The sequence below is a fragment of the Chlorocebus sabaeus genome, chromosome 1, assembly GCF_047675955.1.
Source record: "Chlorocebus sabaeus isolate Y175 chromosome 1, mChlSab1.0.hap1, whole genome shotgun sequence".
NCBI lineage: Eukaryota > Metazoa > Chordata > Mammalia > Primates > Cercopithecidae > Chlorocebus > Chlorocebus sabaeus.
In genome coordinates, this window is record NC_132904.1 from 104,380,652 (window position 1) to 104,397,866 (window position 17,215).

At 45.4% G+C, this 17,215-nt stretch overlaps 1 protein-coding gene across 1 annotated transcript in view; it reads left to right on the forward strand.

Moving 5' to 3' along the window:
• The first annotated feature begins 9,045 nt into the window (after positions 1 to 9,045).
• RAB39A (RAB39A, member RAS oncogene family) overlaps positions 9,046 to 17,215 on the forward strand; it is a 34,166-nt gene continuing 25,996 nt past the window's right edge. Inside the window, exon 1 of the mRNA XM_008020744.3 lies at positions 9,046 to 9,408. Within this exon, the coding sequence (XP_008018935.1) occupies positions 9,182 to 9,408 (227 nt within the window). The 5' untranslated portion in view covers positions 9,046 to 9,181. The remainder of the gene's footprint in view (positions 9,409 to 17,215) is intronic.

Genomic DNA, 17,215 nt, shown 5'->3' on the forward strand with positions numbered 1-17,215 from the left:
ACACTAAAGGGAAGGTAGAAGATGAGACTCAAGAGGTAATGAGTGTCAGCAATCACAGAGCACATGGATAATTTCTGAGCATTTTAAGGGAATCTCAGAACCAGAAGATGCATTTGAGATCATCTAGCTCACTGGGTTTTGACATTTGTTTAGTTTGATCCAAAATAAATACATTTTATTTACTGACATGGCACACACATGTGTACATACATACACACACATTCACACAAACACACATAGTAATGAAACAAAAATTTTATGAAACAGGCCAGGTGCAGTGGCTTATACCTGTAATCCCAGCACTTTGAGAGGCTGAGTCAAGAGAATTGCTTGAAGCCAGGAGTTGAGACAAGTCTGCACAACAAAGGGAGATCCTGTCTCTACAAAAAAAAATAATAATAAGTCAGGCTCAGCAGCGTGCATCGGTAGTCCCAGCTACTCGGGAGGTTGAGGTGGGAAAAGCACTTGAACCCAGGAGTTCAAAGCTGCAGTGAGCTGTGATCGTGCCACTGCACTCCTGCCTGGGCAACAGAGAAAGGCTCTGTCTCAAACAAACAAACAAACAAAATCTACAAAACATATTTATTATGATGCATCCTGATGTTTTGTTTTGAATTCTGGTGGTTATTCATCAAATTGATTTTACAATTTCCCTTTCTTATCTCTGTTTCTTTGTTTGATTTGGGGGGCTTTTTTTTCTTTTGCAGAGTTCTGCTCTTGTTGCCCAGGCTGGAGTGCAATGGCGCAATCTTGGCTCACCACAACCTCTGACTCCAGGGTTCAAGCGATTCTCCTGCCTCAGCCTCCCAAGTAGCTGGGCTTACAGGCGCACACCGCCATGGCCGGCTATTTTTGTATTTTGGGGGCTTTCTTTAGCCTTCAGAAAGCATAGCAGAAATAAACAACTCTCATTTTGAAAAACACTCAACCCTTTCAGTTGTAGCTCAACCTTTTTAGTATCCAGATGAGGAAACAGAGACCCAGAGAGAGTAAGTGATTTGTCAAAATTTTCCCAAAGGTAGTGGCAATGCTTGGACAAGAACCCGGGTCTCCCGGCTCCTGGTCCAGGGCTTTGTACAACAAAAAGAAGCCAAATCCTGCTCTCCAGCACTTCTCATGTTTCACTTTAGTTTTCTGAGTTTTTACTTGTTTCGTTGGTTTTGTTTTTTTCTTTTGTTTTTGGGTTTGTTTTTTTTTTTCTTTTTTGAGACAGTCTCACTCTGTCTCTCAGGCTGGAGCATAGTGACGCAATATCGGCTCACTGCAACCTCCGCCTCCTGGGTTCAAGCAATTCTCCTGCCTCAGCCTCTAGAGTAGCTGGGACTACAGGCCCATGCCACCACACCCGGCTAATTTTTTTGTATTTTTGGTAGAGACAGGGTTTCACCGTGTTAGCCAAGATGGTCTCGATCTCCTGACCTCATGATCTGCCCACCTCGGCCTCCCAAAGTGCTGGGATTATAGGCATGAGCCACCGCGCCCAGCCTTTTTTAGGTTTTTACGGAGATGAGGTCTCACTATGTTGCCCAGGCTGGTCTCAAACTCCTGTGCTTAAGCAATCTTACTGCCTTGACCCACCAGAGTGTTAGGATTACAAGCATGAGCCACCACACCCAGCCATTTTCACTTTCTTCTTAAAGAAAACATATTAAAGCAGAATTTCCTGAGTAATAGCTTAACTAGGTTTCTTAAATGTGCCCTACTTGCCTTATTTTTTAAGCTTAAACTTTTATAAGCACAAATATAACATAATATTTTTAATTAAAATATTAAAGTATTTATACCCAGCATGCATAATACAAATATACTTAAAATTAAATTCTCCCATGAATTATTCAAAGGCACATTTTCATAATCATAACATTAATCAAATAAGTCATAAAGCTCATGAGGTTGTGTGCAGACGGCACATATAAAAGTTCAAGGTCATACACAACTATGGTTAACATAGTTCATTTCAACTCAATGAGCATTTAAAGAACATCTACTGGCCAGGCGTGGTGGTTCATGCCTATAATCCCAACACTTTGGGAGGTCAAGGTGGGAGGATTGCTTGAGGCCAGGCATTTGAGACCTGCCTAGGCAACATAGGAGACCCTATCCCTATAAAAAATTTTTTTAAATTAGCTAGGCATGGTGGCGCACATCTATGGTTGCAGCTACACAGGAGGCTGAGACATAAGGATTGCTTGAACCCAAGAAGTTGAGGCTGGAGTGAGCCATGATTGTGCCACCGTGCTCCAGCCTGGGAGACACAGTGAGATCTGGTCTCAAAAAAATAAAAAATTTAAAAAAAGAACATCTACTATGTGCTAATTGTGCATGCTGGGACAATAACCATGAATTAATAAGTCCTTCTGGCCTTGAGGAACTTACAATCTAGTAGGAGAGATAGTCAGACCAATAGCCATAATTCAATATTAGAAGATATATGAGCTATATATGAGAAGATATATAGCTGATATCTGAGATATCTGATATCTGCAATATCAGAGAAGTACAGAGTACTCGTTCCTTAACTACTGTGGGAACACAGATGAGGGTTAAGTTAATTCTCCTTAGGGGTAGAGACGGTTCAGAAAGACTAAAAAGAGGAGAAAATATTTGTTTTGCACCTTAAAAGATGAGTGGAAATTTGCTGACCAGATGAATAGTAAAACAGGTATAAAGAGAGGAGGGAATAGTATGAATAAAAAGAAAAAGTACAGCATGAAAAGCATGTCACGTAGAAGAATCATCTGACTAGACCGTAGATGCCCTCTTATGATGGGTTGGACATGACATGGTTAAGCATTTAGATTTTATTCTACAGCAAATGAGGAATCATCAAAGGTGTTTAATAAAGTAATTCTGGAAGCAAAATAGAAACTAAACATGAGGCTGTTTTGGGTTGAATTGAGTTCCCTAAAAAAGATATGTTGAAGTCCTAGCCCCAGCACCTCAGAATGTGACCTTATTTGGGTCTGGGTACAGAGGCTTACGCCCGTAATCCCAGCACTTTTGGAGGCCGTGGTGGGCAGATCACTTGAGGTCAGAAGTTTGAGACCAGCCTGGCCAACATGGCAAAACTCCATCTCTAAAAAAATACAAAAATTAGCTGGGGGTGGTGGTGCATGCCTGTAATCCCAGGTACTGGGGAGGCTGAGACAGAAGAATACTTGGACCTGGGAGGTGGAGGTTGTAGTGAGTTGAGATCATGCCACTGCACTCCAACCTGGGTGACAGAGTGAGAACCTGTCTTTAAAAAAAAAAAAAAAAAAAAAAAAAAAAAGAACATCACCTTATTTGGAAACAGTCTTCACAGATGAAGTCAAATAGTTAAGATGAGGTTATTAGGGTGGGCCATAATGCAACATAATTGATGTCCTTATAGAAGGGGGACATTTGGACACAGACACAGACATGCTCAGAGGGAAGACTGCAGGAAGAGCCTGGGAAAATGCCGTTTGGAGGTAGAGGATTGAGTGATACATCTACAAGCCAAGTGTTGCCAAGATTGCCAGCAAACCACCAGAAGCCAGGCGAGGGGCATGGAACAGATCCTCCTTCACAGCCCTCACAAAGAACCAACCCTGATGACACCTGGATTTTGGACTTCTAGCCTCCCAAACTGTGAGACAATAAATGTCTGCTATTTTAAGCTGCTCTGTTTGTGGCTTTGTTATACACTTTGTTATAGCAGCCCTAGGAACTAATACAGAGGCTACTGAACAGTGCAGTCTAAAGCAATGAGAGATTGAACAAAAATACTGACAGTGGGGAGTTGAGAAAAAGTCACAAATATGAAAAATATCGCTGAGGTAAAAGCAGCAATGTTTAGTGATTGGCTGAATATGGCAAAGGAGAAAAAGGAGTCCAAGATGGATGAAGCTTTTATTCTACCTTAATCTACCAATGTGGTGTCTAAACTATTGTAGTGTCATCATTAGATTGTTCTTGAGGCCCGGGACCTTGTAAAAATCCCCATGCTTTTTCCACTGGCTAAATTTAAAACTTTCTTTGGACTGGAGTCCTCAGTTTTCATTCTATTGGCTTACAGCTTCCTTCCCCTTCCTCTTCCCCTTCCCCTTCCCCTCCTCCTCCTCCTCCTCCTTCATCACCCAGGTTGGAGTGCAGTGGTGTGATCTCAGCCGGGTTCAAGCGATTCTCCTATCTCAGCCTCCTGAGTAGCTGGGATTACAGGCACATGCTACCAAACCTGGCTAATTTCTGTGCTTTTAGTAGAGACAGTGTTTCACCATGTTAACCAGGCTGGTCTCAAACTCCTGACCTCAAGTGATCTGCCCACCTCGGCCTCCCAAAGTGCTGGGATTATGGGTGTGAACCACAGCATCCAGCCTTGTCTCCTTCCCTTCTCCTTCTCCTTCTCCTGCTCCTCCTCCTCCTCCTCCTCCTCCTCTTCTTCTTCTTCTTCTTGAGATTGAGGTCTCACTATGTTGCCTAGGCTGGTCTCAAACTCCTGGGCTCATGTGATCTTCCTGCCTCAGCCTCTGAAAGTTATAGGATTACAGGCATGATCCACTGCACCTGGCCATTATAGCTATATTCCGCTCCTTCTACCCAGGCCTTTTAAGAGGGTTCAGTTGACCTGACAGCTTTCCTTTCCATTTTATTAGTTTTGCCTTGGATGCTACCTATGAAATTATCTTTAGCTCTACATTCAACCACCTTTAATCCATTCCATCTCTCTGCTATATGCAATAAAAACCCCCAGCCTCCAGCTTAGATTCCGCACAAGCCCTCACTTGTCTAGGGAGCTAGCATAGGTATTAAAAGCCATTAACCAACCTATAAAATACAGGAAAAGAAGACATGGCAAGAAAGCTACTAAGTTCATTTTCTGACATTCTAGAAAATATATTTTTGATCCAAAGAGAAGCCATTGATCCACCCTTTATCTAGGACTGCAAAGATTCCCTATATCCTATCAAAACAGATTGACCTACTGCATGGCCTGCCACCACGCCCACTGTATCTCTTTGGTACAAACATCTGTTCCAAACTGAGACAACTAGGTTGTCTTTACAGAGAAATGAAAATAAGTGTCTGTGCGTGCCTGGACATCTAACAGGAAACTGCAGCAGCTATAGTCTTCAACATGGACTAAGCAGCAGAGAAAGTGGGCCCGCAGAAAGTTAAGAATTAGCAGATGTCAGAAGGAAGTGGAGATGAAAGAGACAGACATTCTGCCTGAGTCTCTTGCAGCTTCCTCTTTTATTTATTTTGTTTATTTATTTATTTTGAGACGGAGTCTTGCTCTGTTGCTCAGGCTGGAGTACAGTGGCATGATCTCCGCTCACTACAACCCCCGCCACCCAGGTTCAAGCAATTCTCCTGTCTCAGCCTCCCGAGTAGCTGGGACTACAGGTGCATGCCACTACACCCGGCTTATTTTTGTATTTTTAGTAGAGGCAAGGTTTCACCATATTGGTCAGGCTGGTCTCGAACTCCTGACCTCAGGTGATCCACCTGCCTCGGCCTCACAAAGTGCTGGGATTAGAGGCATGAGCCACTGTGCCCAGCCGGTGGCAGCTTTCTCTTTCCCAGTTCAAATACCTTTCTGAAGCCAACATCATTCCTGTCTGTGGATTCTGTAAAAACACTCTGTATCTTTAGAATAAGCACGCTCATCTTTTAATATCACCCTAACTGAAGTTTTTTTCAAAGAATCCTAACCAACACCGATACGTTGGGTCTGAAATGCATATCCAACATCTAAGAGAAGTAGTTGGAAATGCGGGTCCTGAATACAGAGCAGAGATTGGGGGAAGACATTTGATATGGGTAAGGGGGTAACTGAAGTCACCGGAGTACATGAGGTTGCCAGAAAAAGCCCAAAGTGAAGGAAAAGGGGGGGAGAGGGAGAAGAAATGAAGGATGGATCTCTTAAGATCTTCAGTATTAAAGAAATGAATCATAGAAAGAGGAGTCATTGAAGAAGGTTAAAAAGAACAGAAAATTAGGAGAGAATGCTTTTGTGGAAGCCAAGGAGTAACAGTGTTCAGGTTGTGCTTACAGAAAATTCAGTCACAGCCAGGCGTGGTGGCTCATGCCTGTAATCCCAGCACTTTGGGAGGCCAATGCAGGCGGATCACTTGAGGTCAGGAGTTCGAGATCAGTCTAGCCAACGTGGTGAAACCCCATCTCTACTAAAAATACAAAGATTAGCTGGGTGTGGTGGTGCACACCTGTAGTCCCAGCTATTCAGGAAGGTGAGACAGGAGAATCACTTGAACCCAGGAGGTGGAGGCTGCAGTGAGCCGAGATCGAGACAGAGCAAGACTCCGTCTCAAAAAAAAAAAAAAAAAAAAAAAAAAAAAGCCAGGCACGCTGGCTCACACCTGTAATCCCAGCGCTTTGGGAGGCTGAGGCGGGAGGATCATGAGGTCAGGAGATGGAGACCATGCTGGCTGACACGGTGAAACCCCGTCTCTACTAAAGATACAAAAAATTAGCCAGGCGTGGTGGTGGGTGCCTGTAGTCCCAGCTACTCAGGAGGCTGAGGCAGGAGAATGGTGTGAACCTGGGAGGCAGAGGTTGCAGTGAGCCGAGATTGCACCACTGCACTCCAGCCTGGGCAACAGAGCGAGACTCCGTCTCAAAAAAAAAGGAGAATGACAACTAAAGCTAGATGACAGTGCAGTGGGGTGGTGGTGAGGATGGTGGGGGTGGGAGCTTGGATTTAATAATCAGGAAGTCCCTGACAGTCTTATCAAAAGCAGTGGTATATTAGTACAGAGAGTATGTTAAGGGTATATAAGCCTCCTTGAAGACTAACTGGTAGATGAGAAGTGATAATAGATCGTCATTTCTGATATTTGAAAAGGAGAATGATGGAGAAGTCAACAATCTGAAGCGGAGGCGTCATGGAGAGGTGTTTTGCTTACTTTTAGAATTGTAGATAATTAAGCATGTTTATAGGCTGAGGAGCAGAAGCCACTGGAGAAGGGGAGATTCAAGGTATAAAAGGTATGAAATAAAAGTCAACTGTTGAGGAAAAGCCCCAAAAACATAAATGGAAGGGGATTAAACAGAGCAACACCTCTTCCTCCAAAACAGGAAAGGAAATAAGCATGAATACCGATATCAGAAATTGGGATGTGCACAAGAAAAAAGTGGAACTGTTGAAAATTTTGTTTTGGTAAACACACACTTTTTTTTTTTGAGCAGAGTTTCACTCTTGTTGCCCAGGCTGGAGTGCAATGGCGCAATCTCGGCTCACTGCAGCCTCCACTTCCCGTGTTCAAGCGATTATCCTGCCTCAGCCTCCCAAATACCTGGGGTTACAGGCATGTGCCACCATGCCTGGCTAATTTTTGTAGCTTTCTTTTTTTCTTTGTTTGTTTGTTTTTTTTTTTGAGACAGGTAGTCATGCTTTGTCGCCCAGGCTGGAGTGCAGTGGCGCGATCTCAGCTCATTGCAACCTCTGCACCCTAGGTTCAAGCGATTCTTCTGTCTCAGCCTCCCAAGTAGCTGGGATTACAGGGGCCTGCCACCGCGCCCGGCTAATTTTTGTATTTTTAGTAGAGACGAGGTTTCACCATCTTGGCCAGGCTGGTCTTGAACTCCTGACCTCGTGATCCACACACCTCGGCTTCCCAAAGTGCTGGGATCACAGGCGTGAACCACTGCGCCCGGCCATTTTTGTAGTTTTAATAAAGACGAGGTTTCGCCATGTTGGCCAGGCTGGTCTCGAACTCCTGACCTCAGGCGATCCGCCCACCTCGGCCTCTCAAAGCGCTGGGATTACAGGCGTGAGCCACCGCGCTCGGCCTAAACACACACTTTTAAACTGTTTAACTTTTTAAAGATAAACCTTGACATCACTATTACTCAGTTTGAGGAAAGGCACAAGAAAGTAGTAAGATCTCACCAGAATTTTAAGTTCTGCTTTGTTTGCTTACATCATTGATCAGACATGAGCTAAGAAACCACCTGTTCGCCTTCTGACTTAAACAATGGAGACTAAGGAGAGCTGAAACTCTCATGAGCATCTCAACATTTCCCCCGCTTTTTTTTTTTTTTCTCTTGCCACTGTCCCCAGGGTTGGAGGGCCCCAGAGGGTATGTGGATGATACTTTGAGTTTCTCACTCTTCTCACAGCAGTGAAGAACAGACAGTGGGAGCAGGCAGCAACAGCCAGAGCCCTTGCTAGAAGCACCCAGAACTGGCTGTGCAAATTTATTTCAATCCTGCCCAAAACTCCTTCACCTTAAAAAGCCTTGGAGATGGCTCTCATCAAGACAAGAAAGCAGGGTGCAGTGGCTCATACCTGTAATCCCAGCACTGGGAGGCCGAGCCAGGAGGATCCCTTGAGGTCAGGAGTTTGAGACCAGCCTGGGCAACACAGCAAGTCCCCATCTCTACAAAAGTTTAAAAAATTAGCGGGTTGTGGTAGCCCCCGCCTGTAGTCCCAGCTACTCAGGAGGCTGAGGTGGATTGATTGCTTGAGCCCAGGAGTTCGAGACCAGCCTAAGCAACATAGCGAGACCACGCCTACAAAAAAAATTTTTTTTAAACCCAGGAAAAAATTAGCCAGGTGTGGTGGCGCACACCCGTGATCCCAGCTGCTTGGGAGGCTGAGGTGGGCAGATCTCTTGAGGCTGCAATGAGCCGAGATCTCACCACTGCACTCCAGCCTTGAAGACAAAAAAAAAAAAAAAAAAAAAAAAAAAAGAGGAAACAAAGCAATGACCCAAGTCATGGCCTCAGGGACTTCCAAAATCGGAGCCCAAATCTGACGAACCCGCCCTGACGACTGTAAGAAAACGACTCTCACTTTTCATTGGCTGACCCTCCCGGAGTTGAGCCCTTGCTTCATTTTCCTTGGTTGTTGCTGCCGTCACGTCTTCTCGCCGCGCCCACTTTCCTCCCGGTGCCCAGTGAGCGTTGAGGGAGAATGATTTGCAGCCGGTCAGGGGCGGGAGTTCGCGGCAGCAAACCTGCTTCCCCCTCCCACGCGCCACCGCCCCCGCCCCGCCCCCGTCCTGAGGCCCCGCCCCTAGCCGGGCCTGGCCCCGCCTCTCTCTCCCGAGAGGGCGGGCACCAGGCGGTGGCCACAGCCGCAGGAATATGCTGGAAGGCGGCGGGCAGGCGCCCGCGAGGTGCTGAAAGGACAGTTCCCGCCGCCGAACTTACCCCGCGGGTGGGGCGGCCCGGGAGCCAGCGGGGCACGTGAGCGATGGAGACCATCTGGATCTACCAGTTCCGCCTCATCGTGATCGGGGACTCCACCGTGGGCAAGTCCTGCCTCCTGCACCGCTTCACCCAGGGCCGCTTCCCCGGGCTGCGCTCCCCCGCCTGCGACCCCACCGTCGGCGTGGACTTCTTCTCCCGCCTGCTGGAGATCGAGCCGGGCAAGAGGATCAAGCTGCAGCTCTGGGACACGGCGGGACAGGAGCGGTTCAGGTAGGGACCCCGGGGACCTCGGGCACCGCGCCGCCCCCTCGGCCCGCCCGGACGCCTCTTCCCCAGGCGCCCGCCCCGCCGGCCCTGGTCGAGGGAGGCTCTGGCCCTTCCCTCTCGAAAGTGCAAACACTCCATTCTCGCTTCCCCTTTGCCCCTCCTCTTCCAGGGACGACTTCCTCCTCCGCAATTTCTCACTTCTTTCTTTGGCGCCCATTTCCTGCGCCCCCTTTCCATCTTTCCTTTCCCGCCTGAACTGGGGTCGTCCTCGCCGCCCCCTCTTCCCCAAATCTTTCTGCCCCTGTGGGTATTTTGATCCCCTTCGACTCCCCGGCTGCCTTCTCCCCAAACTCGGCTTCCCTGGCTGCGCACAGCCTGACCCGACCACCCTCCTCCAAGCAGGCGCCCCTTTTCCTGCCCTAACCCAGCGGCTCCCACGCTGTGTGGCCAGGGAGAACCGAGAGGGAGGGTTCCCAGATTCGTGATGGATCCTTTTGCAAGGAGCGCTCCAACCCAGGTTCCTGCATGAGCTCACTGGGCATGGTTCACAGAGAGGTGTATGCGGTAATGGTTTGGGCACCTCACAGCACTGAATGTGGTCATAGAAATACTGGGTCATGACCCGTGGGAATGGGCCTTGTAGGTTAACTAGATGCAACATCAGGGACACTGGCACGGCAGAGGGTGTGTGTGTGTGAAGGGTTGAGTTGTCTTTAGAAGTTTGTAATGTTCGGTGGGAAAAAGACATATATTGAGATTTGCCAGGAACTTTTATTTTGCTTATGATCAGTACTTAACATTCCAGGGTGATAATATTTATAAAGACAGAAGGAGGGATCCAAATGAATAGTCTCCTCCTAAATATTCACTGGGGACATGAAGGGCTTCACAAAGGCGACTCGTGTAAATAAAAAGTAAATAAAATTATATGCACTTCCATATTTGAGATGGAAGCAGGTTTAAAGCAAATTTTAAATGTCTAGGATTCAAAGGCACTTCGTTTTAGAGGAAGATGGTGAAATCATGTTGCACTGTTTTGTTTCTTAAAGACTGCATTATCCATTGGAACTCATTTAAGGAAGCATTTTGCATTAGTCAGCAAGTACTCTGTGAAATGCAGTGTTCCATGAGGGGACTTCCCAAACATGGCTTCCCCTCGCCCCCAGCCAGCATCACTGCGAATGAGATCAGCCTACATCTGTGAGAATGGTCCAACATTCAAAGTTTTGGCTTCCGTTCCCAGCAATGATGCTGATTCATAGAGATAATGAGTGAACTGCTTAGCTTGCTTATACCTTAGTTTTCCTGTGTGTGAAGTGGAAAGATGGTAAGGCCAGCCCTTCAGAGAGGTGTTAAAAGATTATTGATTGGATTTGTACAACATTTAGAATTCCATGAAAAATGTTTTTCCTTTTCAAGAAGCCTCCTTTTATTAAAATACTTTTTCAAACCTTTCATTCCTCATCTGTAAAATGAAAGTCATTATGATCTCTAACATTCCTTCCAGTTTTACCATTCTAAAGTTGATTGCCAATTCCTTGACATGTGATCTCAATCAGAGGTAAACTTTGCAATACATCAGGCTCAGAATAAAAGCATTTACTGTTAGCTCTTGACCCACTCTCTGAAGTGAATACAATATAAACCTTTATGTCTTAAACTTCTAACAGCTACTTTGAGTTGCAACTACAAGAAACGTGGGTAGTAAAATCTTGGTGTTTAATTATTTCCTTAAAAGTAGCTCAACTGGCCGGGCGCGGTGGCTCAAACCTGTAATCCCAGCACTTTGGGAGGCCGAGACGGGCGGATCACGAGGTCAGGAGATCGAGACCATCCTGGCTAACCCGGTGAAACCCCGTCTCTACTAAAAAATACAAAAAACTAGCCGGGCGAGGTGGCCGGCGCCTGTAGTTCCAGCTACTCGGGAGGCTGAGGCAGGAGAATGGCGTAAACCTGGGAGGTGGAGCTTGCAGTGAGCTGAGATCCGGCCACTGCACTCCAGCCTGGGCGACAGAGCCAGACTCTGTCTCAAAAAAAAAAAAAAAAGTAGCTCAACTTGGCTGGGTAGGGTGGCTCACGCCTGTAATTCCAACACTTTGGGAGACCATGGCTGGTGGATCACAAGCTCAAGAGTTCGAGACCAGCCTGGCCAAGAAGGTGAAACCCCGTCTGTACCAAAAATACAAAAATTAGCTGGGCATGGTGATGCGCGCCTGTAATCCCAGCTACTGTAATGCGCTCCTGTAATCCCAGGAGAATCGCTTGAACCTGGGAGGCAGAGTTTGCAGTGAGCCGAGATCATGCCACTGCACTCCAGCCTGGGTGACAGAGCCAGACTTGATCTCAAAAAAAAAAAAACAAAAAACAAAAAGTAGGTCAACTTATTGACAAGAAATTAAAGGATAATTAATTTGTTAGACTTTAAAGACCTGTATGCTAAATAGATGATATAGATGATTGTTTTTTAACTTTTTTCTTTTTTTTTTTTTTTTGAGACGGAGTTTCGCTCTTGTTGCCCAGGCTGGAGTGCAATGGCGTGATCTTGGCTCACTGCAAACTCCGCCTCCCAGGTTCCAGCAATTCTCCTGCCTTAGCCTCCTGGATAGCTGGGATTACAGGTGTGCACCACCACACCCGGCTTATTTTGTATTTTTAATAGAGACAGGAGTTTCCCCATGTTGGTCAGGCTGGTCTTGAACTCCCGACCTCAGGTGATCCACCCGCCTCAGCCTCCCAAAGTGCTGAGATATCAGGCGTGTGAGCCACCTTACCTGGCCTAAATGATTGCTTTTTAATGCCTTGAAGAAGAATGTAAATAATAATTCATTTTATATACATTATTAAAACCCAACAGTAACTCTCGCATTATAATGCAATGACATTTAGGGAATGTTTACTGACAGTGAGTCATACTTTATTTTGTTTGGCTCTTTACCAAAGTTCTGTTTGTAAATACATACATATTTCTGTAGCTACCTCCAAATACTTGCTTTTCTCTCATTTACCAGAATGTTTTCCATAAGATTGCATTTAAAACAATTACTATTAAATCACTCTGTATCTTTCGTCAAGAAATTACAGATTCTAATTTTGAATAATAGATACCGTTGCATATTTTATTTTGTAGAAAGGTACTGTATATCATGAAGATGTATTCCTGTCATTAGTCATAATCATATCATGAAGAATTTGTGGGAAATGTCATATTTGAAGGTTTATTGGTGATTGGATATAAACCTACAAAAAGGAACCTACTTAGACAGCTCATGAGGTAGCTTGAGAGCATAGTAAATGTATTACAGAACAATAGGATAGTGAGTTTATGATTATGATCATGATTAGCCTTCGTTTTCTTTCTTTCTTTCTTTTTTTTTTTTTTTTAAACAGGGTCTGTCACTCAGGCTGGAATGCAGTGGCACAATGTTGGCTCACTGCAACCTACACCTCCCAGGCTCAAGCAATTCTCCTGCCTCAGCCTCCCAAGTGGCTGAGACTACAGGCACACGCCATCACGCCCAGCTAATTGTTGTATGTTTTTTTTGTGGAGACAAGGTTTGGCCATGTTGCCCAGGTTGGTCTGAAACTCCTGGGCTGAAGCAATCCACCTACCTCAGCCTCCCAAAATGCTGGGATTTCAAGCCTGAACCACCACTCCTGGCCAGCCTTAGTTTTCAATGTTCAGAGTAACATGCGAATAGAGGATAACTACTTGCCTGAAATAAAAAGGGACAAAATGAAAGTGAAAAAGGTTTAGAAAAAGAATGTATATGTGAGCATATCTGTAGATTTGTATATTAAGGAAATTTAGAAGTATAGTGCCTTCATTAAAGATGAAAGTTTATTTTTCTCTTGTGTATAGAGTGGTCCCAGTTGGTGGAGTGGTTCTGCACCAGGCCATCATTAGGTTCCTTCTCCCTTCATTTTCTGCCATGCCTAGGATGTTACCATCATCTACGAGAGCAAAGCTGGGTTGTAAGCACACTGTGTGTCAGGGGAAGAAGAAAGAGCCGCTCTAAACCAAGCAAAGTTTCTTTTAAGCAAGTGAGGCCAACACGGTATAGATTCTTTCGGCTCTCAATTGACTGGGGAGAACTTAGTTACAAGAAGACACTTAGACTGGGCCACTATGTGCCTAGGATGTAGGAAAGATGCCTTTGGCATTGTGGGTGTTGGGGGAAGCTAGTAATCATGTTTTTATCATTTTTGGTTTTGTTTTGTTTTTTGAGACAATCTTGCTCTGTCATCCAGGCTGGCTGTAGTGGCCAGATCTCAGCTCACTGCAACCTATGCCTCCCAGGTTCAAGCAATTATTATGCCTCAGTTTCCCGAGTAGCTAGGACTACAGGTGTGTGCCACCACGCCCAGCTACTTTTTGTAATTTTAGTGGAGATGAGGTTTCACCAGGGTGGCCGGGCTGGTCTCGAGCTGCTGGGCTCATGTAATCTTCCTACCTCAGCCTCCCAAAGTGCTGGGATTAGGTTAGCAGTAGAGGAAACGAGAATATTATTTAATACAGTGTTAATATATTGGAAGAGCTAGGTGTACGGAGAGCATTAAAGGTAAGAATAGAAATTTTGAACTTTTCCCATAAAAAGCATTTAAAGTTATATGAATATAATATGAGATAAATACATAGCGATGTTAGCTATAGGAATAGGAAACCTCTAGGCTTTGAACCAGGTTTGGCCTTTTATCTGACGTTGCCTGGCCTTTGGGGTGTTAATGTTCTCCTCGTGCAGTGTTCTCAAGGAGTGCTCTGCAGAAAACTCATTCCTGTGATTATATATATACATTTTTCTTTCTTTTGAGACGGAGTCTCACTTTGTCACCTGAGGCTGGAGTGCAGTGGAACGATCTCGGCTCACTGCAACCCCCGCCTCCCAGGTTCAAGCGATTCTCTTCCCTCAGCCTCTCGAGTAGTTAGGATCACAGGCATGCGCCATGGCACCCGGCCAATTTTTGTATTTTTAGTAGAGATGGGGGTTTCATCAAGCTGGTCTCAAACTCCTGGTCTCAAGTGATCTGCCCGCCTCGGCTTCCCAAAGTGCTGGGATTACAGGCATGAGCTACTGTGCCTCACCTGTGATTCTTTTTTATTTTGTTTTGTTTTGTTTTGTTTTGAGACGGAGTCTTGCTCTTGTCGCCTAGGCTGGAGTGCAATGGCACAATCTCGGCTTACTGCAACCTCTGCCTCCCAGGTTCAAGCGATTCTCCTGCCTCAGCCTCCTGAGTAGCTGGGATTACAGGTGCCCACCACGATGCTCAACTAATTTTTGTACTTTTAGTAGAGACGAGGGTTCACCATGTTGGCCAGGCTGGTCTCAAACTCCTGACCTCAAGTGATCCACCAGCCGCAGCCTCCCAAAGTGCTGGGATTACAAGCGTAAGCCACCGCACCCAGCCTGTGATTCTTTTTAAAAGATGCATTCTGTGATCAAGTAAGTTTGGAAATCCCTGTATTCCATATGGCACTCTCTTAAAATTCATATGAAAGGCTCAAAGAAGTACTGCAGCAAAGAAACCTGTTTAACTTTGATTAACCTAGTATTTCCCAACTTATTTTAGAGGCTATTTTTAAAATATGAAAATCTAGGCTGGGTGCGGTGACTCAACGTCTGTAATCCCAACACTTTGGGAAGCTGAGGCAGGAAGATCACTTGAGGCCAGGAGTTCAAGTCCAGCATAGAGAACATATCAAGACTCTGTCTCTAACCAAAAAAAAATTTTTTTTAATTAACTGGGCATGGTGGCATGGACCTGCAGCCCCAGCTGCTCAGGAGCCCGAAGCAGGAAGGTGGTTTGAGCCCAGGAGGTCGAGATTCAGTGAGCTATGATCATGCCACTGTACTCTAGCCTGGGTGACAGAGCTAGACCCTGTCTCTAAAAAGAAGAAAAAGAAAATCTATGATAACCGGTGCTCTAAGGAGTATAATTTGGGAATAGCTCCCTTGATAAGTTGCCTTAGCATATTCTTTGAGCAGAACCACTAAATACTTGAGGTTTGTAGCAATGGAAGACCTGCAGACAAACTTAACCAATTAATTAACTTAGTTAAGGGCTGTAAGCAGTAAGTGCTATAAGAGACAGCCTTAGGCCGGGCATGGGGGCTCACACCTGTAATCCCAGCACTTTGGGAGGCTGAGGTGGGTTGATCACCTAAGGTCAGGAGTTCAAGACAAGCCTGGCCAACATGGTAAAACCCTGTCTCTACTAAAAATACAAAAATTAGACAGGTGTGGTGGCAGGCGCCCGTAATCCCAGCTACTCGGGAGGCTGAGGTGGGAGAATCGCTTGAACCTGGGAGGCGGAGGTTGCAGTGAGCCAAGAATATGCCATTGCACTCCAGTCTGGGAAACAAGAGCGAGACTTCGTCTCAAAAAAAAAAAACAGCCTCCCTCCTCTCCCTTCCCCTTCCCCCACAAAATTGGGAGCGACCCCTAACTATTACCACTAAATCTACCGGCCTCTGCCTGCCTCTCCGTGTTTTTTCCCCTAGCTCCTCCTATGCTATGTATCTTTCTCCTTGCCAGGTGTCTTACTGTTACAGGAAAGGGGTCCCGATCCAGACCCCAAGAGAGGGTTCTTGGATCTCGCACAAGAAGGAATTCAGGGCGAGTCTGCAGTGCAAAATAAAAACAAGTTTATTAAGAAAGTAAAGTGGTAAAAGAACAGCTACTCCATAGACAGAGTAGGACGTGCCTGAAAGTAGGAGGAGGAACGCATCCACCCTAGGTACAATGCTTGTATATATATGAGGAGATGTGCTCTGCTGCAAGGGTTTGTGATAAAGGATTAATTTTCTTAATGACTATATTTTGCAAGAATCGATACTATTATCTTTAAAGCAAAATTAGGAACGCGTTTGTTCTCCAGATATTGGAATAGCTGGACACTCCCAAGTCTGGGTCTGTTTAGCAAACATTATTAATTTATTCCCGTAGCCACAAACATCTAGAGGCTAGGAATGCCTAACTTTCTGGGAATGCAGCCCAGCAAGTCTTGGCCTCCTTTTTTTTTTTTTTTTTTTTTGAGACAGTTTCGCTGTTACCCAGGCTGGAGTGCAGTGGTGTCATCCTGGCTTACTGCAACCTCTGCCCCCTGGATTCAAGCAATTCTCCTGCCTCAGTCTCCCAAGTAGCTGGGATTACAGGTGTGTGCTACCATACTCAGCTAGTTTTTGTATTTTTAGTAGAGACAGGGTTTCACCATCTTGGCCAGGCTGGTCTCGAATTCCTGACCTCAAGTGACCCGCCCACCTTGGCCTCCCAAAGTGCTGGGATTACAGGCATGAGCCACTGCACCCGGCCACGGCATCATTTTCCTAGCCCTCGCTCAAAATGGGTCACTCTGGTTCGAACACCTCTGACATTAGCCCTCCTCCAGCTTATTTTTATTTTTCTTTACCCCTTTCCTCATCTCTCCATACTCATAGTTTACTCTCATCCTCTGTTCCTCCCCCTCATTTTTATTTTAATGTGTCTCTTACTCTTCCATTTCCTTTTAGCTTATCTTCCCTTATCCCAGTGGCTTATCTTCTTTTCTCCCATTGGCTCCCGCATGTGTCTGTTTTCTCTTCCGCCTCTTCAAAACATCCATATAAAGTTAATGTTTCAAAGTGATTTCATTTATGTACTCTGTTCTTAATTTTAAAAGCAAGCAATACTAACATTTTAAATTTCTTCCTAAGATACTTTTTTAAATCTCTAAACTAAATTAGTTGTTTTTGGTTTTGTTTCTTTTTAAAAAGGCTCTCATTTGATTCTCAGCTCCCTCACTGCGGTTCATGGCCTTCAACAGAAAATGATTTTTT